At 35.1% G+C, this 24,888-nt stretch overlaps 2 protein-coding genes and 1 non-coding gene across 4 annotated transcripts in view; all 3 read left to right on the top strand.

Moving 5' to 3' along the window:
* The window catches only part of LOC127564087 (olfactory receptor 6C2-like), a 50,697-nt gene extending 26,295 nt beyond the window's left edge, over positions 1 to 24,402 (top strand). Inside the window, exons 1-2 of one of the 2 annotated variants that reach the window (XM_052000397.1) lie at positions 2,598 to 2,785; positions 23,295 to 24,402. In XM_052000397.1, coding sequence (XP_051856357.1) covers positions 23,319 to 24,257 — 939 coding nt within the window. In that variant the 5' untranslated portion in view covers positions 2,598 to 2,785; positions 23,295 to 23,318 and the 3' untranslated portion in view covers positions 24,258 to 24,402. Of the gene's footprint in view, positions 1 to 2,597; positions 2,786 to 23,294 lie in introns of those variants that run through there. The other variant, XM_052000398.1, reaches the window with a different exon arrangement.
* LOC127538698 (olfactory receptor 6C2-like) lies at positions 5,018 to 6,283 on the top strand. The gene has a single exon (XM_051962453.1). The coding sequence runs from the start codon at positions 5,339 to 5,341 to the stop codon at positions 6,281 to 6,283; it is 945 nt and encodes a 314-aa protein (XP_051818413.1). The 5' UTR covers positions 5,018 to 5,338.
* LOC127539530 (U1 spliceosomal RNA) lies at positions 7,479 to 7,643 on the top strand. Its single transcript, XR_007947962.1, has one exon. It is a non-coding gene; the product is annotated as a U1 spliceosomal RNA (small nuclear RNA).
* Positions 24,403 to 24,888: the final 486 nt, after the last annotated feature.

Below are 24,888 nucleotides of genomic sequence, written 5' to 3'. Positions count from 1 at the left end.
GAAGGAAGGAAGGAGGAAGGAAGGAAGGAAGGAAGGAGGAAGGAAAAACAAGAAAAAGAGAGAGAGAAAGAGAGAGAGAGAGGGAGAGAGAGAGAGACAGAAGTGTAGAAAGAAAGAAGTGGAAAAGGGGAAGGAAGAAGAATTTAAGAAAAGAAAAGAATTGTGATGAGATGTTACTCCAAATACAAGGAAATTTTCAGTTCTCTGGTCTTAGACTCACATTTTCACATAGACTGAATACAGATAACATCATCAAATAGACAAAATAATCAGAGAAGGGGCATGACTAGCTATCTCAGTGACCAATTGCAATGGGCCCATTACCTTCAAACAAGATAGAAAACCAAAATTATCAGAGGGCCAGAATCACAAGAATTAGGATTTTTTTTCAGTATCCCCTTTATTGTGTCTTCTATTCCCCCAACTTCATGGAAGAAAAACAAGAATTCTGTGCTTAACACTGATAAAAAATCTATTTTAATAATCCAAGTCCCATGAATGGTCAAGAATGAAATCCAGCCTCTGTATCCAATATAATCTTCTTCTGAATTACATGGCCATTGACTTTTCACCTTTAATGAAAGTGAGGTGAGGTTTTAAAATCTTAGTATTAGAAAGTAGGGTGAGGTTTCAAAATCTAAGCAAAAGAGAAATTTCCTCTCCTAAACTCATGTTTTCAAGAATCCAAAATCATTGTTCCATGGCTATGATGGTATTAGGATTCCCAAAATGTTGGGGTTCCAGACTGGTCTCATGAGGTATCTCAAAGGAATTTTGTAGATTTGGACATATTTCCAAGTCAAGGGGCAAAGTTTATTACAATTGTAATGCCAATTAAAGCAGGCTAAATTACAAAAGAAGTTAGAAAAAAACCAGGAAGAAGAAAAGTAAATTTATAAGGAAAATTTAGAGAGACCAGATGGTTCACGTCACTGATATGCTAAGTTTATGGTTTAGAAGTGAAGTTGAGGAGTGGTCTGGTATAGACTTTGTGTTCAAGTGCAGGACCCAAGTTCTCTGGGCAGAGATCATGAGTAAACCAACTGGAGCCATGTTTTTAGGCCTGAAACAGTAAGGTTTACTGGTTAAGTGGCGGACACCCAGTTTTGTTCTTCACCTATATTAATTTTAAATACCTCATTATTATTGCTCATTAATTTCATAAACCCTATTATCACTGACCAACAGGTTTATTATCTGACAGCCAGCAAAATTTGTGGGCTCAGCATCCTGGTCATATAGAGAGAAGAAATATATCATTTCTCAAGGCCAGGCAGAATAGCGGTTATTGCTACATCCTTCCTAAGGGCTACATAGCATCAGTGGAGTCTGCAACACTGTATTCTGCATTATATAAACTGGTTGTCTGTGTATACAAAGTCCTCATTTCACAAAATCCAGGAGAAAGTTCCCTTAGGGGTTACAGCAACCAAATAAAACTCCTTCCATGAAATACATGAGTTCTCTAAGAAATCTTAATCCAGGAGAATGTGAAGGCAAATTGAATGTAGATAGGAGACATTTGTATAGGTAGTAAATAGAATTAACTAGTGCTTAATGAAATCAAATGTGAACAGAACTTGTTAAGGTTAGATTGCCTGTCCTTTAATTTTAGAATCACAAAGAGAGAGTGAATAGATAAAGATGATATCTAAAAAAATGCAATTTCACTGATAATAGGTGATGCTAGATTGTAGTGACTTTTCATTGCAATGCTCCACTGTGGTTGACTACATAATCTGTTCCAATATGAAATGAAGCTAGAATATACAATGATCAGAACAAGAATTATGAAATAAAGGGGGTGCCACCATAAGGAAATTTGTCACACCATACAAATTTCTACCTCTTAGTAGAAAAAGAGAATTTTAAGTATTACTCTCCAATATCCAGTGCCTTTTCATAAATAAACCCATCTCTACTTCCCTGCCCTACTGAACTAAAGATGTGAAGACTTATATTTCCTCTATAACTATTCCTATCTTTGAACATGTAATCATTTTTTATTAAAAATGTTTAGCTTACTGTTACTTGAAAAAAATAAGAAAAGATATGGCAAGGAAGAAATGTGAATTAGCCACTATTCTCCATTCTACTAAATCTTCTGTAGAAGCAAAATAGACAGCAGTCTTTCTGCTGTGGTTATGTACTTCCAATTCCAAAAACATTTCTGCCACATTTAAATAAAAATAATCAGTCACCTTCTAAAAGATGAAATATTCTTTGGAAGGGGACATTATCAGCTATTAATAATTTATTGTAAAATAATTCCTTTATTAGATCTTCTCTTCATTAGAGAAAAAAGTAATTTAAAAGGATGTACCAGGATATAGTGGAGGTCCTAGGTAAGAGGAAAGGAGAAAAAGCATTAAAAACCAGCGACAAACATTACAAACCAGTCTGAAGTGAAGAGAAAAACTCCTTAAAATTCTAATTTGTAATTGGTATTTTTTTGTAGGGTAAGTCTTCCTATATGTTTATTGAAAGGTCTCAGAGAAAAAATGACCAGAGGACATATAGGAAGTACAGAAAAGCACAACTAATAAGCTAAAAGAATAGAATTGCTGTTTAATTTTGTCCAATGGTTCAGGATCCAATGGACCACAGTATCAATGGGACTTTCTTGTGGAAGAAACTGGAATTATTTGCCATTACCTTCCCCAGTGGATCCTTTTGTCAACAAAACAGAGGTTTCAGGGTCATACAACAAGATTTCTGAGTTTGTATTAGAACGCATATCCTCCTGACTCAAGACTTACCCTATAGAGGCACCATCAGCTCTAAGGTAAGAGAGAAGCAAACAGAAAAAATACTTCATAATCCATATAGTATGGTAACAAGAAATGAGCCTCCCACACCCCCCCAAAAAAATAAGGTAAGGGTGAAAGTTTGCAGCTGTTAAATCGAAATGAAGTAGCCTCAGGGTTGTTCAATGAACAGTAATTTTCTTCACTCCCAATATAAGTTGGAGTAAAGGTGGCAAGCAAACCATGTGTGGAGGCCTTGTAACTTAATTGGGGATGAAGAAATGCCTTCTAAGCCGAAGCTTACTTAGAATGAATAGGCTGTAGGCAAATGGACTCTTAGATATGCTTATCTGGAAGAGGTGCAAGTGCGGAACAGATGTGTTTCCTCCTTGGCTCTGGGTCCTTGTCCTCTCCCGGAAATTGAGCTTCCTCCTTGCACAAAACTGTCCCTGCACATCATTTTGTGCAACATGCTGCATGACTGCTCCCCTCCTTCCCTCCTTCCTAAGTTCTATTAATATTTTTCCCTGAAATAAGTTTCTTCCTTGCCAACTGCAACCAATCTAATTCCCAAAGTAGTTGATGATCTAAGCTTCTATAGAAAGATTCCTTCTCCCTAAACATTAGCATCTGAGTAAAATCGTCCTGGGCTTCACCATCACCCTTCTTATGAGAAATTTTCACCAGATAAGATAATGGTTCTGCCTCCCCTTATGGACCCAGAGAACTGATTTCATCTGAGTGTGCTTGTTATTCTGAAACTGTGAGAAGTGTCTCAGTGAAGAATTAAAAATTAAAAAAAAACAAACCTGTAATCAGAAAGAGTAGAATGTAGTCATTCTCTGGGGATCAATATCCTTAGTATTATATAGGGAAGAAATGAACATGGTTACATGATAGTGCATAGTAGGCTCAGTCAAGTTGAAGGTGGTTTCAGGTAGAGATTCCTAATGGGTTCTTAATAGGATTCCTAAAATGTAAATGTCCCTAAAAAGATACTAGGATCCAAAGAGAATGGTTTTTGAAGCTGGTAGGCCCAATGCTTTCCATCAAAAGATGGATCTACAAGTAAAACTTCAAATTCAATATTAGTTGTTACTCCAAGTGCTACTCCTGATTTCTCCTTCCATTACCTGTCATCTCATCTGCATTTTCAGCATTTCGTTGGTTATAATAGATAAACCTTGAACAAATTAGATGTCTGTGCTACTATTTTCTGAAATCTGACATTTTAAGAAAAGATAGAGCCTGTTTAAGGAGAAGCCAAAACGTTCTAGAGCAATAAAAAGAATGAGTTATCTGGTTCTATAAAAGCTTAGTGTTATGACAGAGGAAAGAGCCCAGAAGGAATGAGAAGATAAGGAGAAGAGATGAGGTCTTTAGAAGAGATACATTAACACACAGAACTTCCCATGGAACCAGTTAAGTTTAAAGAGTATTCACTATGCAAATATATAATACTAAGTAACTTTTCCCCAGTAAAAACACTTTATAAAAATTGAAAATTGATAATAACATTAAAAATGCTATAAAACATTAAATAAAAGAAACTCAATTTAAAGTCATGTATTAAAACTCTCAGGTTTTTCCTCACACACCATGTATATCTGCAAAGGTTGAAAACTGATGAAACTACACAATTAGTAAAGGATCTGGAAAACCAGAAAAAAATACACAATTGCTAGCAGTAAAGACTAGTCCAAATGATGCATAAAATGATTTGAAACTTTGTGAGACAAGTGAAGAAACTATTCATAGTCTTTGAGCCAGTGATCTCACAGTAAATAAATATTCAAAGGAGATTAATGACAGAAAGAGGTGACATGCATATTCCAAGAAATCAGGGTACATTCTGTGATAGCAACAAAATGGTTACAAAGGGATTGTCTGTTATGGTCACTGTGTTGGTTTTGCTTAACTTTTTTATCTAGGTTACAAAGGGATTTAGTAAAGGAGGTATATTTGAAAACTAGTATAGTAAGAAAACAAATGAAATCACAATGTTTTAGATAATAAAATAATGAAATACATTTTGCAGAAATGGGGTAGAGAAAAGGAATTGGGGTAAAGGGAAGGAAAAAACATTGGGAACGAAACTGTTTACATAAAAATCTTATGTTTAGTAGCCCAGAGACTGCTCGAAGTTTTTGTGGATAGCAAAATGTTGGCATCATTTTTTTTTTTATCCATGAAAGAATTTCTTTCTTCTTAGCATTTATATTCAAATTGCAATGCTGAGTTTGTATTAGAACTCATATCCTCTTCTCAACTCCATTGTCTTTGTCTGTCTCTTTCTCTCTTGGTCTCTACTCTCCTCCCTCTCACTATCTATTCTTCTCTCTCTCCCTCCTCTTGTCCCTCTCCCTGTTTCTCGCTGCCTTTATCTCTCCCCTGTGTCTCTCTGTGTTTGTCTCTATCTCTATCTCTCTCTGTCTCACTGTCTCTATCTCTATCTCTTTTTTTGTCTGTCTGTTTGTCATCCTCTCTATATGTGTCTCTCTCTCTCTGTCCCTCTGTCTCTTTTTCTCTTTTTCTTACTTTCATTCTCTTTCTATTTTACCTACAGATCCATTTAAAGCCATAGATCAGAAATGAGAAACTATACAGGGATAGTGTTTATTCTCCGGGGACTGACAGATGACCCACAGTTGAAGATTCTGCTTTTGATCTTTCTGTTTTTGTCCTACATCCTGAGTGTAACTGGGAACTTGACCATCATCACCCTCACTTTAATGGATCAGCACCTTAAAACCCCAATGTATTTTTTCCTCAGGAACTTTTCTTTCTTAGAATTATCATTCACAACTGCCTGTATTCCCAGATTCCTGTACAACATGTCAACTGGAGACTATACTGTGACCTATAATGGATGTTTCACTCAATTATTTTTTGGAATTCTCTTTGGGGCCTCAGAGTTTTTTCTCTTGGCTGCCATGTCTTATGACCGCTATGTGGCTATCTGCAAACCCCTGCACTATGCAGCCATCATAAACAACAAAGTCTGTAATCAGCTCCTCCTGAGTTGTTGGGTGTCTGGGTTGATGATTATCATTCCAATAGTTAGTTTTGGTCTTCAGCTAGAATTCTGTGACTCCAATATCATTGACCATTTTGTCTGTGATATATCACCATTGCTGGAGATCACATGCTCTGATACACAGTTCATAGAAAGAATGGTTTTAGCCCTTGCTGTGTTCACACTCATCATTACCTTAGTGTTGGTGGTTCTATCTTATGCATATATCATTAGAACTATTCTGAGATTCCCTTCAGCTGAGCAAAGGAAAAAAGCCTTTTCCACTTGTTCCTCCCACATGATTGTTGTCTCCATGACTTATGGAACCTGCATCTTCATCTATATCAAACCTTCTGAAAGAGAAGGAGTAGCTTTGAATAAAGTAGTGTCAGTACTTGCAACCTCAGTTGCCCCTGTAATGAACCCTTTTATTTATACCCTAAGGAATAAACAAGTGATTAAAGCTTTTAGAGATGCATTGAAAAAGATTGTTTTGATTTCAGCTATAAAAGGAAATTGATTTTCAGAAGCAATATTAGTAAAATAAAATTTGAATAGCTTTGAACTCTTTGTTCTGGATCTTATAACCTAATTTTATTTTCTAACTGATGTCCCTTTACCCACAGCTTCTTTCACAACTCTTTTTCTCTCCTATCTAGACATCCTCACTAACTGAGATGTTTTCCTCCCTATTGAATCCTCCTTATTAAAGATTTCACTTTCAATAACCTCATCCCTTCACTTCTATAAAAATTAATGAATATTTATTTGCAACCAGCTATCTATGAGAAATGTATTATAAAATAATTTTTCCAGATGCCTATTTAATAGTCAATATGTATTTATTAAATGCATTTTATGTACTGGGCACTATCCCTAAAAAATACAGATATAAAAAAAGAAAGTTAATCCCTGACCTACAAGAAGTTAGGAAGTCGACCTTCCCTCCCCCACCCCACCCCACCCACACACACACGCTAAAAAGTGGAAAGGTACTTTGCATAAGGATATGGTGGATAGATCAGTCAGAGAAATCTCTAAGTGGTGAAGTCAGGTGGGAAATGATGAAATATTCGAATTCAGTTTTCTCTTTAGCTAGAAGTTTGGAGTAGAAGGACTGTATAGTGATGAACTACCAAGGCTGGTGTGATTTTATATGGTGATTAAGTCTACCCAACAATAAGCTTCCTGGGGCATGAGGAAGATCTGTCAGAGAATACTCAAAGTAGGGCAGCCAAATGAGAAATCAATTATGCCCGATTGACTTATACTTTGAAACCAGCTTGTTCTTTTTCCTTATCAGGAAGGAGAGCCTATTATCAGCCATAGTCAAGACCCAGATGGTCTATAGCTAGCTATAGTCTAGCACTCCAACCTATGAAACAGTCAAGTTAGCATCTTTCAACAACCTTTGAGCTCTTGATTCACATAATTTTAGATAGATCTGGGACCTGATCAGCTAAGTGGATTTCACCTGGCTCCTCCTAGATCCTACCATTATCTCTCTTAACTTCTTCCTTGATCCTCCCCTTACTTCTTAGATATTGCCTCCGCTCCCCTGTTGTTTTTGTGTACCCTGAAATGCAAACTATTCGTTTATGTTTCTACATTGCAATTGCTTGAGGTTGTGAAGCTATTTTCACATAAATAAAATAGCACACCTTTATAACTTGTGATGGATGCCTATTCATTATGACATGCACTGAATCTCTAATATACTTACCTGGCAGGGGTGATTCCATGATCATGAAGGTGGTCTCCCCAGGGTGAGGCTTATCCATTGCACTTCGGATGGGCTGACCCCTGAAATTTCCCCAAACGTGGGAAATTTGACTGCATAATTTGTGATAGTGTTGTGCTACAGTTCCCTTTTATTGTCCTGCCTCAGTTTCCCTAAATTGTCCTGCCTCAGTTTCCCTATATTGTTCTGCCTCAGTCTCCTTAACTGTTCTGCTTCATTCCCTTTAGTTGCAACCCCCCCCCAATTTATTAAGACTGAGGGACACTTGCTCTAAGATTATAAATTGTCAATGTGAGACTCAAGATAAGGGGGTGTTCAGATTTCCTGGCTCCCAACTTCTTCTGTCATCAAGAATTTATATTCTTCCCCCTACCCTGTCATTGTTCTTCTTTATTCCAACTTACCAGAATGTTCGGTGCCTTCCACCATCCTGTCAGAACCTGACTGATAGTCTGTTCCCACTCTCAATGTTCTGACTCCGCCCCTGCTTTCCTCTACCACTGTAGCTGAGCCATGTGTGTATATATGTCATTGAGAACTCACATTCACCACTGTATACTTTGAGAAGAGAGTCCTGTCCAATCAATCAATTAAGCTCTCCAAAAAAATAAAATATTAAAACTCTGTAATCTCTATCTTGCCTCAGTTTCTCTGGCATTACATTAGTGTATCTTTTTTAAAAATTTATTTAATATTTTCCCCAGTTACATTTAAAATAAATTCTTACATTTGTTTCTAATTCTTTTGAATTCCACATCTCTCCCTTACACTCATCCCCCAGGCCCCATTAATAAACCACAAGTAAAGTTGTGCAAAACATTTCCATAAAAATCATGTTGTTAAAAGAAAGAAAACATACATCTCCAACCCTAACAAAAGAAAAAAAATCTCAAGAAAAATAAAGTTGAGAGAGAGGGAAAGCGAGAGAAAATGGGAGAAAGAGAGAGGGGAAGAAGGGAGAGAAAATGGGAGAAAGAGAGGGGGAGAAGGAGAGAGAGAGAGGGGGGGGAGAAGGGAGAGAGAGAGAGAGAGAGAGAGAGAGAGAGAGAGAGAGAGAGAAGAGAGAGAGAGAATGCTTAATTAGTATTCAGACAAAATCAGTTCCTTCTCTGGATAGAGATAAAATTTTTCATCTTAAATACTTCAGAGAAGGCATGGTTCATTGTTCTACTGAGAATAGCAAAATAATTTATAGCTGATTATCCCACAACATTAGTATTATTTGGTACACAAAGTATATTACTTCATGTTATTTGAGTTCATGAAGGACTTTCCAGGTTTTATTTGAGAGCACCTTGTTCACCATTTCACATGGAACAATAATATTACATCATAATCACATACAATTTATTCAATCATTTCCCAATTGATGGACATTCCCCCTCTATTTCCATTTTTTTTTTGCCTCCAGAAGACAATTGCTATGAATATTTTGCATACATGGGTCATTTTTCATTTTCTTTTCATCTCTTTTTTGATTCATGCCTAGTACTGCTATTATTAGGTCAAATGAAATACCTGAATTTATTTTTGGGCATGGAGCATATATTTTGATCATTTATCAACTGGGGCATGATCCTTATTTTTTTATAAACTTGACAGTTATCTGCATGCTTGAGAAATGAGGCCTTATAAAAGAAACTTGCTTCAAAACTTTTTTGCAGTTACTATTGTTAATTGTATTTCCCCCCATTTATCCTCTTCTCTCTTTTCACTCTCTTTAAAAGTGTTTTACTATTGACCACTCTCTCCTTCAATATGCCCTCCCTTTTATCACCCACTCTCCTTTCCCTATTTTAATACCTTCCTATTTTCTTGCAAGTCAAGATGTATTTCTATGTCCATTTTGAGTGTATATGTCATTTTCGCTTTGAAGCAATTCTGGTGAGAATAAGGTTTTCTTGTTCCCCTAATTCTCCCTTTCTTTCCCCTTCACTGAAAAAGCTTTTTCTTGCCTCTTTTTATGGCAGACAATTTACACCATTTCAATTCCTCTTTTCCTCTTCTCCCATTATATCCTCTCTCACCCTTTAATTTCATTCTTTTTAAGAACACATCCTTTACTTCTTCACTAAGGGGCCCCTTGAGTTCTGTACTAAGGGAAATATGACCAAGCAGCATTTTTAACAAAGTAAGGGGACGTAGAATAAACATATTTAAAAATAATAAAATAGAGCAAACAAACAAATACAAATGAGCCCAAAATGTGGGGTTAAATTCTGTGACTTAATAATATTTTAAATTTAAATACAAAATAGGAGAAGAAAAAAAATTACCTTGTGCAAAAAGGATATAAAATATAAAGCAATAAATTTCCATTTCAAGAAAGCCTGGATACATATATATAGATATATACATATGTGTATGTCTATATGTGAGAGAGAGAGAGAGGCATATATTTGTGTGTGTGTATGAAAATGTATGTATATACACATATACATTCATATGCCTCTTTGTAAGGCTGTTTTGTATTCTTTATACTCTGTTTCTCTGAAGGTGGATAACATCATCTTTTATAATTCCAAATCTTTCCATATTTTTTCTAACTCCACCAACCCATCAATGCCAACACAGCAATATTCTAATCTTATACTGTCCAGTTATTTGAAATGGTCTAAAACAATATTGATTAACATGGCTGATATATAGTATGGTTTTCCTAATATTCTCTTTTGATTAAATCTATCTTAGCTTTAATTTTGCCTAACATCACAATTGCTGCTACATAATAAATTCTACTCCTCATCTTTATTTTATATTTGGGTTTAGCTCTCATTTCTTATCCTTCTGACTCCTCTGTTTTACTTTTACCTGCTACTTTTGCCCTCCTATTACTTTACCTACCCAACAACTTTTCCCTTGAACTAGGAAGCTTTTTATACATTTCCTAAAGTATATAGATATTTATTTCCCTGTTTACCACACTCCCATTAATCTCCATACCTTATCCCATTTCTCCTAATCTAGACATGTGTCTATACCACCCACTTATTTTATTCCCTATTTCTAAACTGTCTTGAGAACTGCATCAGATTTATAAGAACAAATAATTCTCTAGCTTATAAATGGTCAAAAGATATGAAAAGGCAGTGTTCAGATAAAGAAATTAAAACTATTCATAGTATATATATATGCCTAGAGAATTTTTATTATTTTCTATTTTATTATATATATGTAATATTTTATTATTTATTACATTATAAGCACTACAGAATTGGGAAATTAAATGAAAACAGTTCTGAAGTACCATCTCACACCTCTCAGATTGGCTAATATGAGAGAAAAAAATAATAAGTGTTGGATGGCACAAAGAAAAACTGAGACATGAATATATAGTTAGTGAAGTTGCAAATTGATCCAGCCATTCTGGAGAACAATTGGAAACTATGACCAAAGAGTAATAAAAATGTGCATATACTTTGATAGCAGCAGTACTACTAGTTCTGAATCCCAAAGACATCACAAAAAAGGAAAAGGACCAACGTGTACAAAAATATGTATACAAGCTCTCTTTGTGGTGGCCAATTGGAAGTTGAGTGGATGCCCATCAACTGAAGAAGAGCTGAACAAGTTGTGATATATGAATGTAATGGAATACTGCTGTGCTATAACAAATGATAAACAACTGGATTTCAGAAAAACCCATAAAGCTAATAGGAACTGATGGTAAAGGAAGTAAGTAGAATAACTAGAACATTGTACATAATTTTACAATTATTAACTACAATAGACTTAACTCTTCTGAGTTATACAGTGACTCATGACAATTCCGAACGATTTGTGATTGAAAAATATCATCTACACTCAGAGAAAGAGGTATAGAGTCTGAATACAGATTAAAGCATACTATTTCCACTTTTTAAAATATTTATTTATTTTCTTTCTTGAGGTGTTTCCCTTTTGTTATTTCTCTTTCACAAAAAAAAAAAAAAAACACTAATATGTAAATAAGTTTAACATATTTGTCCATATATAACCAATATTGGAGTGTTTTCTGTCTTAGCAAGTCAGAAAGAAACGGAAAAAGGGAGAAAATGCTTGGAATCCAAAATCTTATAGAAATGAATACTAAAAACTATCTTTACCTGTACTTGGAAAAAATTGACTAATATTAGATACAAAAAAGAAAAGAAAAGATCATTGAGAGAGCTTCCATTTAGATGACCAACTGGTAGATACTTGTTCCTATGCAGTAAAAAAGAATGAAGACCAGATTAAATAATGATTAAGAATTTCAAAGAAAATCCTCAGTAAGATGATTCATCGGAGACTGGGGAGAGGGGAGGAAAGACTAGAGCTATACAGGATGGAAGTAAAGTGCTATTAAAGAAGGAGTAAAAGAACAAATAAACAAACTATATGTTTGAAGCAGCATCACATGGCAAGCCCCAGGGCCCTAACAATAGGAATAAAGTGATTTTTAAAAAAAAGTCCCTTTAAGAGATAAGTCCAAGACGATGAAAGACCACACAACTCTGACCAAGGATGATCCATTCCGCCTATAGCTAAAACAAGACAAATTTCAAGGGAGATCGAACAGGAAATGTATCAACTAGGGAAATCCCAAAAATAAAGCAAAATTCCAATCAGCATCAGAATGAACACAACCTTGGGGAGGATAAAAACTATGTAGCACACTTCTCAAAGAAGACTCAGTTGAAACAGAGACCACTCCTGATAAATCAACCCTCACAATTTAGTTGAGTTATTTTTCAGTTGCTCCTGACTCTTCATGACCCCTTTTGGGATTCTCTTGGTAAATATGACAGACTGGTTTGCCCAACTTTGCCAGAATCACATAACTAGTAAGTGTGTCAGTCAGGATTTAAAATCCAGATTTTCCTGACTCCTGGCCTGACACTATCACTGCACCATCTAGCTGTTCAGTCATCAAAATAAGTGTCCCTAAAATGTACTTATTTAAAAAGTGTCAATCGGGACAAAAGACTACCCAGTGCCCTGAGTCAGGGACAGCAAATTGCAGAGCACAAAATGAGAATGTTGAAGCTTGACAGTCCTTTGTGAATATAAAAGTACAAGGAAGTAGAAACAAGAAAGAACAGAGCAAGATCAAGAACAAACAGAACTTGACCATTCCATGCAAAGTATTTTAAAAGATTGTACATTATGACCAGGCTTTATTTAGAAAGGGCATTAAGAGTTGGTTCAGTATTTTTAAAAAAACTATAAATATGATACACCATATTAATGAATGATCAAAATAATAAAACTCACAAAATTGCTTCAAAAGATGCAGGAAAATGTTTTTGTCAAAATATTTTGCCTATTCTGTATTTTTAAAATGGGAATAAGTGGAATATTTATTGATAGGGCAAAGTCCAGAGACAATATTAAATGTAATGAAGAAATGTTAGACATTCTAATAAAATCAGAGAAAAAAACATGGGTTTCTATTATCACTACATTCTATGTCTAATGTCTAGAATTAATACATTCTAGACATTCTAGACAGTAATAAAATAAATAATGTTATGTTTTTAAAGTAACCTTACATTGCCAAACATGGAATAATCACTGACAAAGTAGAAACAAAATTGGCTTATTTTACAAATTTAATAGTCTACTTAGGAATGCTAAAAATTCAACTAAAAAGTCATTAAAGAAGCATTTTTAACAAAGTAAAGGGATGTAGGATAAGCATATTTATAAATAATAAAATAGAGCAAACAAACAAATACAAAGCAAACACCATGAAAATATGCTTCTATCCACATTCAGTCTCCATTGTTCTCTGTCTGGATGCAGATGGCATTTTCCATCCCAAGTCTATTAAAAAAAATACATACCTTGGGCAGCTAAGTGGTGCAGTGGATAGAGCACCAGCCCTGAAGTCAGGAGGACCTGAGTTCAAATCTGGTCTCAAACACATAACACTTCCTAGCTGGGTGACCCTAGGCAAGTCAGTTGCCTATAAGCATCTCCCAAATTTCCTCATCAAAAAAAGAAAAATATATAATATATAACTTTAAAATAATCACCAACCACCCTTCTACAAGGCAAAATGTGATTCTTTCCAATAGGGGAAGTGAAGATATTGGCATCAGATGCTGAGTGCCCTGCTCTACTCCAGATGATATCTATCAACTCCTTTAAATACCATTAGTTTAGTTCAAGCTAAGTTCCTGATTACATTTTTTTAAAATAAATAAATACTTTTAAGTTATCTATCCAAAGATTGGGTCCCTTTCCATCAAATACAGGATTAATAATAACCAAACACAATACAAATGGCAAATATATGATTTATGCAAGCTAATATCAAATAGAAATTAGAGAAGGTAGGTAGATGAGAATGAACCAGAAAATACAGAAATGGAGTGTGAAGGATTTCAGTTCAGCAAAGAGGCTTCCAAATCTTACCAAAGGAGAAATTCTCTTAAGTCTCTGGTGTGGTAAACTTCAGATAAAGACATGATTGACCTTCCAACTAACTCCTCTCCAACTTGACTTCTTTCTAAAGTCTTTCTTTTCCATTAAGCACTTGAAGTAAATCTGGAAATATAATTTATTTTTCAAACCAGAAAGCAGAAGATTGAGATTTCTCTTCTCCCAAGCTCTCAACAACTCTGCCAATTCGTGCCAGCAAAAAGCATAGAATATTGAGTCTTCACCAATAGGATACAACCCATACAAATAGTTTTGATGACAAATAGATTAATTTGAGGTTCCAGGAATATGAATATTTTGTGCTTTTTTAAAGAGATCAATGAAATGTTATATACATGATATATAGAATCAAGAGAACACACATACCATAATATCCAATAAACACAAAGACTCAAATTACTGGTAGAATTATTCACTGTTTGACAAAAAGTGTTGGGAAAGCAATCTGAAAGAAATCTGATTTGGACCAAAACCTTATATAATATACCAAGGAACGTTACAAATGGATGCATGATTTTGATATGAAAAGGCATAGCATGAATAAATTAGGGAAGAAAAGAAATTATCTTTCAGATCTATGGCTAATTAAGAAGTCATGATTAAATAAATCAGAGGAAGTCCTAAAAAATTAAATGAACAAATGTTTGTTATATAAGTTTTTTAAAATTTTGCAAAAGCAAACCCAAAGAAGCAAAAATTAGAAAGGAAACAAATAAATTGACTTGAGTGACACATTCCTAATTGGTGTCCATTGTAATGATGAATACAGAGGTGAAGTGGAGCAATATTTGCTTTGATTTAAATTAAAAATTGTATTGTTTTTAATCATTTAATAAGTGAAGTTGTGTTTTCAATATTTATCACTCCATGCAGTCAAACTCCAGACTCAAATTATGGAACTGGACTGAATTGATGCTAGCATAAAATAAAAGCAAAAGCAAAGAAAAAATAACCTTAGGGGTTCTATACAGTATGAAGAAACAGAAAAGTACAGGCAAAACAATGAATAAGCACTTCTTAGGCTCCTGTTGTGTGCCAGGCACTGTGCTAGGTAGTAGAGTTATAAATACAAAAATTAAACAGCTCCTGTAAAATAACTAGCATCAAAACTATGCATAGCAATTTATAGGACAAACAAGTAAACTTTTAATAGCTTAATAATAATGTCAGAAATAAAGAAATATAAACCATAAAGTACTTTTTCAGCAGACTGATAAATGTAGTAACTAACATATACTTCAGTGCTCATGTAGCATTACATGTAAGGCACATATTATATGAGTAAACATTAATGCTATCAACTATTTACACATTCTCCTGTAACATTTTAATTCAGTCTGGTCACCAGAGAATTCTCTGGAAACCCATAGATTAATCTGATGAGCAGACAGAATTTTTACCAATACTATACTCTTGGATTGCTAAACCAAAATGTGAGATAGAACCAGACTAGCTACTAGCTTTGCTATGATCTTTGCACTATGTCTCTCCTTTAAGAAACTCTGCAGCCAAAATTCTAGGCAGAGAAGATATAACTTATAAATTTAATTCTCTCACTCTATTTAAATGGCTATTTGTGTTAGTACATTACTTTATCTTTACCTTCACCTGAAAAAGTCTAATTTTTAGGCATATATTCAAACAAACTTTCCGACTACCAAGTGGTATTCTCTTCTTTAGGGTTCATTGAACAACATGACCATTCACTACCTGTTCATAAAGAAGTGTAACTGACTCATCTATGGGTAATAAGGAATTCACCACATTGTCTTCACAAACCACTTGACTGATTCTGGGATTACTGTAACAATAAGTAAGCTGCTCCATCTCTTCACAATTATCTGCTTATTTGTGGGGAATCATAAGTACCAAGATTTCCCAGCAAAACTCCACCTTCTTATCTAAAGAATTAAATCTGATGACTCTTTACCTCTGGAATCAAATATAATATTTTAAGAGATAGTTTTCTTATATGCATCTATACTACATATATATATATATATACACACACACATATATATGCATCTATACTACATATATATGATATATATATAAACATCTATTTGTATCAATATATAAGCATAGATATGCAGAAGAATACTCTGTGATTCAGTGACTCTGGCCTTCTGATTTTCTTACACAAGACACTCCATCTCTCAATTATAAACATTTTCACTGGCTATCACAGTGCCTTTTCACCTCTATTTTTCAGTCCTCTGAAAAATCCCAAATAAAATCCCACCTCCCCTACTTAACACTGTCTTCCCTCTGATATTATTATCAGTTTATCCTATATATCTCATTGCTGAAGAATTTTTTGTATGTGAGACTATTGATTCCTTGAGTATGAACTTTTTTGGGAAGGGGGGAGGGGAGTCTACATTTATTTGTAAACCCAGAAGTTAATACAAAGCTTGACTTGTGATAGCTGCTTAAGAAATACTTGATTATTTGACTTGAAGGTCTTGACAATGAACTCAGGATTCGTATTGTTATTTGTTACTTTAACACAGTTATAATGGGGAAATTAGAATGTTTCAGCTTTACTCCCAGTGTCTATTGTCACCCCATATTCAGAGATATTAAACTCCAAGTCATAAAACAGATGTGATTTTCAGTCAGACATTAGAAAGTCATGTTTCTTCTTAAAACAAAGCCAGTGGTATTCCTTACCTAAGATGCCACATCTCCTAATTCTGTTACTTTGCTTAGATTCCCCCAAGCCTGGAACAAATTGACCTTCTGACCTCCATCTCTTAGCTTCCTAAATGTTGCTCAAATCCCACCTTCAGCAAAAAGTCTTATTTGGTCCCATCTCAACTTTGCTAACCTCCTATCTTCCCTCTGAAATCACTTTCCATCTATTGTAGATGTATCTTATATGAGCAGTTATTTAGATGCTTTCTCCTACCTTAAAATGTTCACTAGGACAGGGATGACATTTTTGTCCTTTTTAACCCCAGCATTCAGCCTAGTGTCTGACATACACTAAGCATTTAATAAATACTACTTGACTATTTGATTACCTCATAAATTAATAAAATAGTTCATTGCATAATATGTAATAATACATGTACAAATGTGGAATTCATACTTAATGTTTTGACAGATGGAAGTTAATGGAGACCATTCAGACAATTTGAGGAAGAGGAATAAGTTGTCATTCTTCCTCTATCACCTGACTTATTGCTATGTATCAAACCTGTGTCTGATGCTATTCTACTTTTTCCATTTCATATGGATACTGGCCCCAGAGCTGCATACTTTATGTCTTTTGCCAAAGTTGATTACAATAGAGATTCATTAGTTCCTTTTGAACTTGGGTTCCCCAAGGTCCTTTCATTCATGAACACAGTTGATCCCTAGACACCTGTAGCACAATGGACAAATGTAAAAAATATCCTCTACTATTAATGTACAGTTTGGAGAGAAATGGTATCTTTACCCATAGAGGTGAGATAGAGGGATCTAAAGGAAGGAAAGATCTGAGAAACTATTCTCTTTTGAATGGTTCTGTTTTCCTTTCAATAAAATATAATACATCAAAATATTTCCTGCACTTAAAGGAGGATAGAATCTTTGATGCAGCATCATTTTAGAGTTGGTGATGAGAAACAGAGAAATGGTATATTCCAGAAGATGATAACCTAAGAGAACTCAGTTCTCCCTATTTGAAAAGGTTATGGTTTTGTGAGATATCAGAAGTGCATGTGTGCTTTTTCATTAATTACTTACTGCTCAGCTTTAAGACATTGAAGAGATTTGAAGGGCAAAAAATTGATTACTGAGACCTGAAGTAATGGCAGAAAAGTAAGTAATGTAATAGCTTTTCATATCACTACTTTTCCCTTTTTTTTTGAGCTGTGGAGATAGAATAGCTGTAGCTGATTTCCTGTACAGGAACACAGAAATAAGATAAAAGGAAACAAGGAAGGAAGGGAAAAGGAGGAGGGAGGAGGAAGAAAGGAAGGAAAGAAAGAAAGAAAAGGAAAGAAAGAAAGAAAGAAAGAAAGAAGAAAAAAGAAAGAAAGAAGAAGAAAGAAAAAGAAAGAAAGAAAGAAGAAAGAAAAAAAGAAAGAAAGAAAGAAAGAAAGAAAGAAAGAAAGAAAGAAGTGAGGGAGGAAGGAAGGAAGAAAGAAGTGAGGGAGGAAGGAAGGAAGAAGAAAGAAAGGAAGGAAGAAAGAAAGAAAAGGAAAGAAAGAAAGAAAGAAAGAAAGAAAGAAAGAAAGAAAGAAAGAAAGAAAGAAAGAAAGAAAGAAAGAAAGAAAGAAAGAAAGAAAGAAAGAAAGAAAGAAAGAAAGAAGTGAGGGAGGAAGGAAGGAAGAAAGAAGTGAGGGAGGAAGGAAGGAAGGAAGAAAGAAAGGAAGGAAGGAAGAAAGAAAGAAAGAAAGAAAGAAAGAAAGAAAGAAAGAAAGAAGAAAGAAAGAAAGAAAGAAAGAAAGAAAGAAAGAAAGAAAGAAAGAAAGAAAGAAAGAAAGAAGTGAGGGAGGAAGGGAAAGAGGGATGGAGGGAGGAAGAAAGGAAGGAAGGAGGAAAGAGGTAGAAGAAGAGGAAAGGAAGGAGGGAGTGAGAGAGGAAGGGAGAGAGGGAGGGAGGAAGAAAATAAGAAAAGAAAAGAATTGTGACCAGGTCTTAACCCGAAGAGAGGGAAGTTTTCTATTCTATGGTCTTAAACTCATATGTTCACATAGACTGAATATAGGTAACATCATCAAATAGACAAAATCGTCAGAGAAGAGGGAGGACTAGCTAACAGTGGCCAATTGCAATGCCAGAAGTAAGGACACAGATGAGCCCCTTCTACTTGAGGACAGGATAGAAAACAAAATTATCAGATAGAGTGATCCAAATCATAAGAATCAGGGAACTCTTCCAGAATCCCCTTTATTGTTTCCTCACACCGGCTATTCCCCCAACTTCACGGAAGAAAAAAAAAAAAAAGAACTCTCTGCTTAGCACTAACAAAAAGTCTATTTTAATAATCCAACAAGTCCACTGAATTATCAAAAATGAAATCCAGCTTCTGTATCCAAGATATTCTTCTAAATTGCCTGGCCATTGACTTCTTCCCTTAATGTAAGTGGGGTAAAAGTTAGAGCTTCACATATAGGTGAATTACCTATGTGATTTCAGTGGTTTAGGAAGTTTTCTTTTTTGCCTTTTGCTTGCATATTTCTTGAACTTTTTGTATCATAGTTATTTTCTTCAAATCAAAGTTTCTTTACTGGAAATGAAAACGCTCTTAAGAAAGTTGACACAGGAAATAGCAATATTTTAAGCCTGAGAGCATAAATTATTAAGAGAAAGGGCACTCTGTTGGAGGAAGTAGGAAGGTTATTTCTTCCTCAAAAAGAAATAATTGTTTAAAGTGGCACTAGGAAGAGATTTTATTATGAAGAAAAATGCAGAAACAAGATTCTACTAGCCTACAATTCTGGCTCAACAAATCATTCTATGTGGAATTTTTTCTTTCTTTTTAAAAAAAAATAATACCTTTTTATTTTCGAAAATGTAAAGATTGTTTGCAATATTCATCCTTGCAAAACTTTGTGTTCTAAATTTTTCTCTGTGCATTCCCCCCCATTCTCTCCCCTATTCAGAAAATAATCCAATATAGAGCAAACATATGCAATTCTTCTATACATAATTGACTATGTGGAATTTATTTCTATAAAATCTAAGCAAAAAAGAAATTGCCTCTCCAAAACTCATATATCCAAGAATCCAAGATCATTACTTCATGACTATGATAGCATTAAAGTTCAAGAGACCACAACAATGTTAGTGTTCCACACTGGAATCATGAGGTATCTCAAAAGAATTTTCAGGCTTACACTCATCTCCAAGTCAAGGGACAAAGTTTAATATAATTTTAATGCCAATGAAAGCAGGCTAAATTCCAAAAGAAGTTAGCAAAAAACCAGGAGTAAGAAAGTAAATTTATAAGGAAAATTTAGAAAGATCAGGTACTTCATGTTACTGATATGCTAATTTTATGGCTTAGAGGTGGAGTTAGGAATGTTATGATTCTGACTTTGTGCACAGTTAGCAGTGCCCATAGTTCTCTGGGCAGAGTTCATGGAGAAAGCAACAAGAGGTGTGTTTTTAACCCTGAAACATCACTAGGTTAAGTGGTGGGCACCCAATTTTGTTTTGCACCAGCATGAATTTTAAGCAGCTTATTATTATTGCTCATTAGTTTCAGAAACCCCATTATCACTAAACAACAGGCTGTCATGTGACAGCCAATAATATTTGTGGGCTCAGTATCCTGATGATTTAGAGTAAACTGGGGCAGAATAGCCTAAGGGAAGAAATCATTTCTAACTACATCTTAGCCGATCAAAGATAAAGTAATTAAAAAGAATGTGCCAGGATATAGTGGAGGTCCTAGATAAGGAGAAAAGGGGAAAAGCATTAGAACCAGGGACAAGAATTAGAGACAGGTCTGAAGTGTAGAGAACTTTAAGCCCCTTAAAACTCTAATTTGTAATTGGCATTTTTTATAGGGTAAATCTTCCAAAGGTCTCACAGATAAAATGACCAGAGGACATAAAGGAAGTACAGAAAAGAACTGATAAACTCAGGGAAGGGAGTTGCTGTTTAGTTTTGTCCATTTCTTCAGGATTCAATGAACTATATTATCAATGAAGCTTTCTTGTAAAGGAAACTGGAATGATTTGGCATTTGCTTCACTAGTAGATAAAGTTAAGGTTGGGGTGGGGGGTTATACAATTAGAAAGATTATGAGTTTGTATTAGAACTCATATCCTTCTGACTCAAGGCTTGCTCCCTAGCCACTGAGGCACCAAGTGCTCTAAGATAAGAGAGAAGCATACAGAAAATTTGGTTTATAATTGATATAACAAGAAATGAACCTCCTACCCAAAAAAAAAAAAAAAAAAAAAACAGTGTTAGGAATGAGAGTTTGCAGATGTTAAGTGGAAATGAAGTAGCCTCAGGGTTATCCAATGAACAGTAATGTTTTTCACTCCCTATACAAGTTGGAGCACAGGTGACAAGCAAACCATGTGAATGTCTGTGGAAGCCTTATGAACCTAATAGGGACTAGAGACAAGCCTTCTGAGCAGAAGCTTACTTAGAATGAATAGATTGTGTTCTAATGGACTCCTTAGATATGCTTATCTGGAAGAGGTGCGTGTGGGGGAAGCAAGTATGCTTCCTTCCTAGCTCTGGATCTTCTTCAGGAAATTGAACTTCCTCCCTGTACAATTATTGGCCTTACACATCACTTTGTGTTTCTCCTGAAACATGCTACACAATTCCTCCCCTTCTTCTTGAGTTCTATTAATATTTTCCCTCTCCTAAGAGTTCTCCCTTCCTAACCCCCACCAGTCTAATTCCCAAAGCAGTTGATTTTATAAACTTCTATAGGAAGATTCCTTCTCCCTTAAACATTAGCATCTGGGTTAAGATGGTCCTAGGCTCTACCACCACCCTTTGTATAAGAAATTTTCACCAGATACAATAATGGTTCTGCTTCCCCTTATGGACCCAGGGGACTGATTTCCTCTGAGTGTCCTTGTTATTCTGTAACTGTGTCTTGATGAAGTATTTTTTTTAAGAAAATATATGATCAGAAAGAGTAAAATGGGTATAGGAGATCAATGTCCTTAGATATTAGATGTGGAAGCAATGACCATGGATGCACAATAGGGGGTGGGGGGATGGTTGAGAGGGGAAGAAATAGTTTCAGGTAGAGATTCCTAATGGACATCAGCTCATTTAGCTACATGTCCTTAAAGGATATTGGGATGCGGAGAGAATGGTTTCTGGGCTGGTGGTCACTGATGCTTTCCATCAACAGATAGATCTACAGATAAAACTTCAAACTCAGTATTAGTTGATATTCCTAGTTCTAGTTCTGATTTTTCCTTCCATCACCTGTCATCTCCCTAGCAATCTCAGCATTGCTTTGGTTATAATAGATAAACTTTGAACAAATTAGATATCTGTGCTGCTCTTTTCTGAAATCTGACATCTTAAGAGGCCTGTTTAAGGAGAAGCCAAAAGGTTCTAGAGTAATGAAAAGAATGTATCTGGTTGTATAGAAGCTTAGCGTTATGATAGAGGAAAGAGAACAGAAGGGGTGGGAAGGTAAGGAGAAGAAATGGAGTCTTTAGAAGAGATACATTAAGGCACAGAACCAATTAAGTTTAAGGAATATTCACTATGCAAATAAATATGTAATACTAAGAAGCTTTTTCTGAGTAAAAACAGTTTATAAAAATTGAAAATTGGTAATAACATTAAAAGTGCTATAAAATATTAGACAAAAGAAATTCAAATTAAAACCATTTATTAAAACTCTGAAATTGTACCTCAAAAACCACTTTTATCTGTGAAAGTCAAAAATTGATGAAACTATACAATTACTAAGAGATCTGGAAAAAGCAACAACTAAAACACAATTGCTAGCCATAAAGATTACTCAAAATGATGCATAAAATAATTTGGAATTTTCTGAAAAAAAAGAAGAAACCTGAGCCAGTGATCTCAACACTGAATATTCATTCAAAGGAGATTAAAGACAGAGATACCACACGTATTCCAAGAGATCAGGGTACATTCTGTGACAGCAACAAAATGGATAGGAAGTGACTCTGACAGGGAATTGTGAGAAACTTTGTGCCATGTGAATATAAAATGTAATTGGCAAACTGTCATAAATAATCACTGTGTCAAGCAAAGTTCTTGCTTGAAGTTTTATATAGGTCACAAAAGGATTTAGTAAAAGAAGTGTATCTAAAGAGTATAGTAAGAGAAGAAAAGGAATCATAGTTTTCTTTGTATTATCTAGAAAATAGTTTTCTAGATAATACAAAGTAAAGTAGATTTGGACGAAATGGGGTAGAGGCAAGGAACTGGGGTAAAGGAAAGAGAGAAAGATTGCAGGAAAAAAAGTGTTTACACAAATGTTAAGTTTATTAGCTGATAGACTGCTCAAAGTCATTGTGCATAACAAAATGTCGGCATCATTTATTTTTGCTCATAAAAGAAAAAAAGGCCCAACTTTATATCCAACTTGAAATGGTGATTAATTTTTTGATGCCTCTTCTCACCTCCAATGTCTCTGTCTTGGTCTTTGTGTCTGTCTGTCTGTCTCTTTTTGCATCTCTTGTCTCTGTCTCTGTCCCTCTCTTTCTCTCTCTCTCTCTCTCTCTCTCTCTCTCTCTCTCTCTCTCTCTCTCTCTCTCTCTCTCTCTCTCCCCCCCCTCCCTCCATACACATCACACACACACACACACACACACACACACACACACACACATTTCTCTGTCTCTGTCTTTTTCTTTCTCCCTCTTCCCCTCTTTCTCTTTCTCTCTTTCTTACTCTCACTTTCTTTTTGTTTTACCCACAGATCCATTTAAAGACAAAATCAGAAATGAGAAATCATACAGGGATAACATTGTTCATTCTTCGGGGATTAACAGATGACCCACAGCTGCAGGTTCTGCTTTTGATCTTTCTGTTTCTGACCTACATCCTGAGTGTAACTGGGAACTTGACCATCATCACCCTCACTTTAGTGGATCAGCACCTTAAAACCCCAATGTATTTTTTCCTCGGAAACTTTTCTTTCTTAGAATTGTCATTCACAACTGTCTGTATTCCCAGATTCCTGTACAACATGTCAACTGGAGACTATACTGTGTCCTATAATGGATGTTTCACTCAATTATTTTTTGGAATTCTCTTTGGAGCCTCAGAGTTTTTTCTCTTGGCTGCCATGTCTTATGACCGCTATGTAGCTATCTGCAAACCCCTGCACTATGCAGCCATCATAAACAACAAAGTCTGTAATCAGCTCCTCCTGAGTTGTTGGGTGTCTGGGTCGATGATTATCATTCCAATAATTAGTTTTGGTCTTCAGCTAGAATTCTGTGACTCCAATATCATTGACCATTTTGTCTGTGATATATCACCCTTGCTGGAGATCTCATGCTCTGATACACAGTTCATGGAAAGAATGGTTTTAGCCCTTGCTGTGTTCACACTCATCATCACCTTAGTGTTGGTGGTTCTATCTTATGCATATATCATTAGAACTATTTTGAGATTCCCTTCAGCTGAGCAAAGAAAAAAAGCCTTTTCTACTTGTTCCTCCCACATGATTGTTGTCTCCATGACTTATGGAACCTGTATCTTCATCTATATCAAACTTCCTACCAAAGAAGGGGTGGCTTTGAATAAGGTAGTGTCAGTACTTGCAACCTCAGTAGCACCTGTAATGAACCCCTTTATTTATACTCTGAGGAATAAACAAGTAATTAAAGCTTTTAGAGACACATTGAAAAAGATTGTTTTGATTTCAAAGTTATAAGAAGAAATTGACCTTCAGAAGCAATGTTAGTAAATTAAAACTTGAATAACTTTGAACTCTTTATTCTGGATTTTATGACCTAATTTGATTCTCTACGTAATGCTCCCTTAGCCGCAGCTTTTTTTCACATCTTTTAATCTCCTATCTATACATTTCCATTAATTGAGTCTTTCTCCTCCACATTCCATTCCTCTTATTAAGGATTTTATTTTCAACCACCTCACTCATCCATTCATTTCTATAAAAGTCTAATGAATATTTTTTTATAACCAACTAGGTATAAGAAATTTATTATCAATGAAATTTCCATTCCCCTATTTAATAGTCAATATGCATTTGTTAAATGTGCTTTATATACACTCCAGCTTTTCTTCAAGTTGACTTCTTCTTAGAGTCTTTCTTTTCCATTAGGCCCTTGAAGTAAATCTGGAAACATACCTTATTTTTCAAGCCAGAAACCAGACAATTGAGATTTTTCTTCTCCTAAGCTCTCAACAACTCTGACACTCATGTCAGCAAAGAGCATAGAGTATTGTGTCTTCACTGATAGGATACATTCCATACAAATAGTTTTAACTACAAATAGAGTAATTGAGATCCCAGGGAAGATGAATGATTTTGCACTTTTTTA

This window comes from Antechinus flavipes, chromosome 5, assembly GCF_016432865.1.
Source record: "Antechinus flavipes isolate AdamAnt ecotype Samford, QLD, Australia chromosome 5, AdamAnt_v2, whole genome shotgun sequence".
NCBI lineage: Eukaryota > Metazoa > Chordata > Mammalia > Dasyuromorphia > Dasyuridae > Antechinus > Antechinus flavipes.
Note: the sequence above shows the minus strand (reverse complement) of the source record. Positions and strands in the feature narration are given on the sequence as shown.

Coding starts and splice junctions, on each gene's coding strand:
- LOC127538698 (XM_051962453.1), top strand. CDS start 5,339: ATGAGAAACTATACAGGGATAGTGTTTATTCTCCGGGGACTGACAGAT.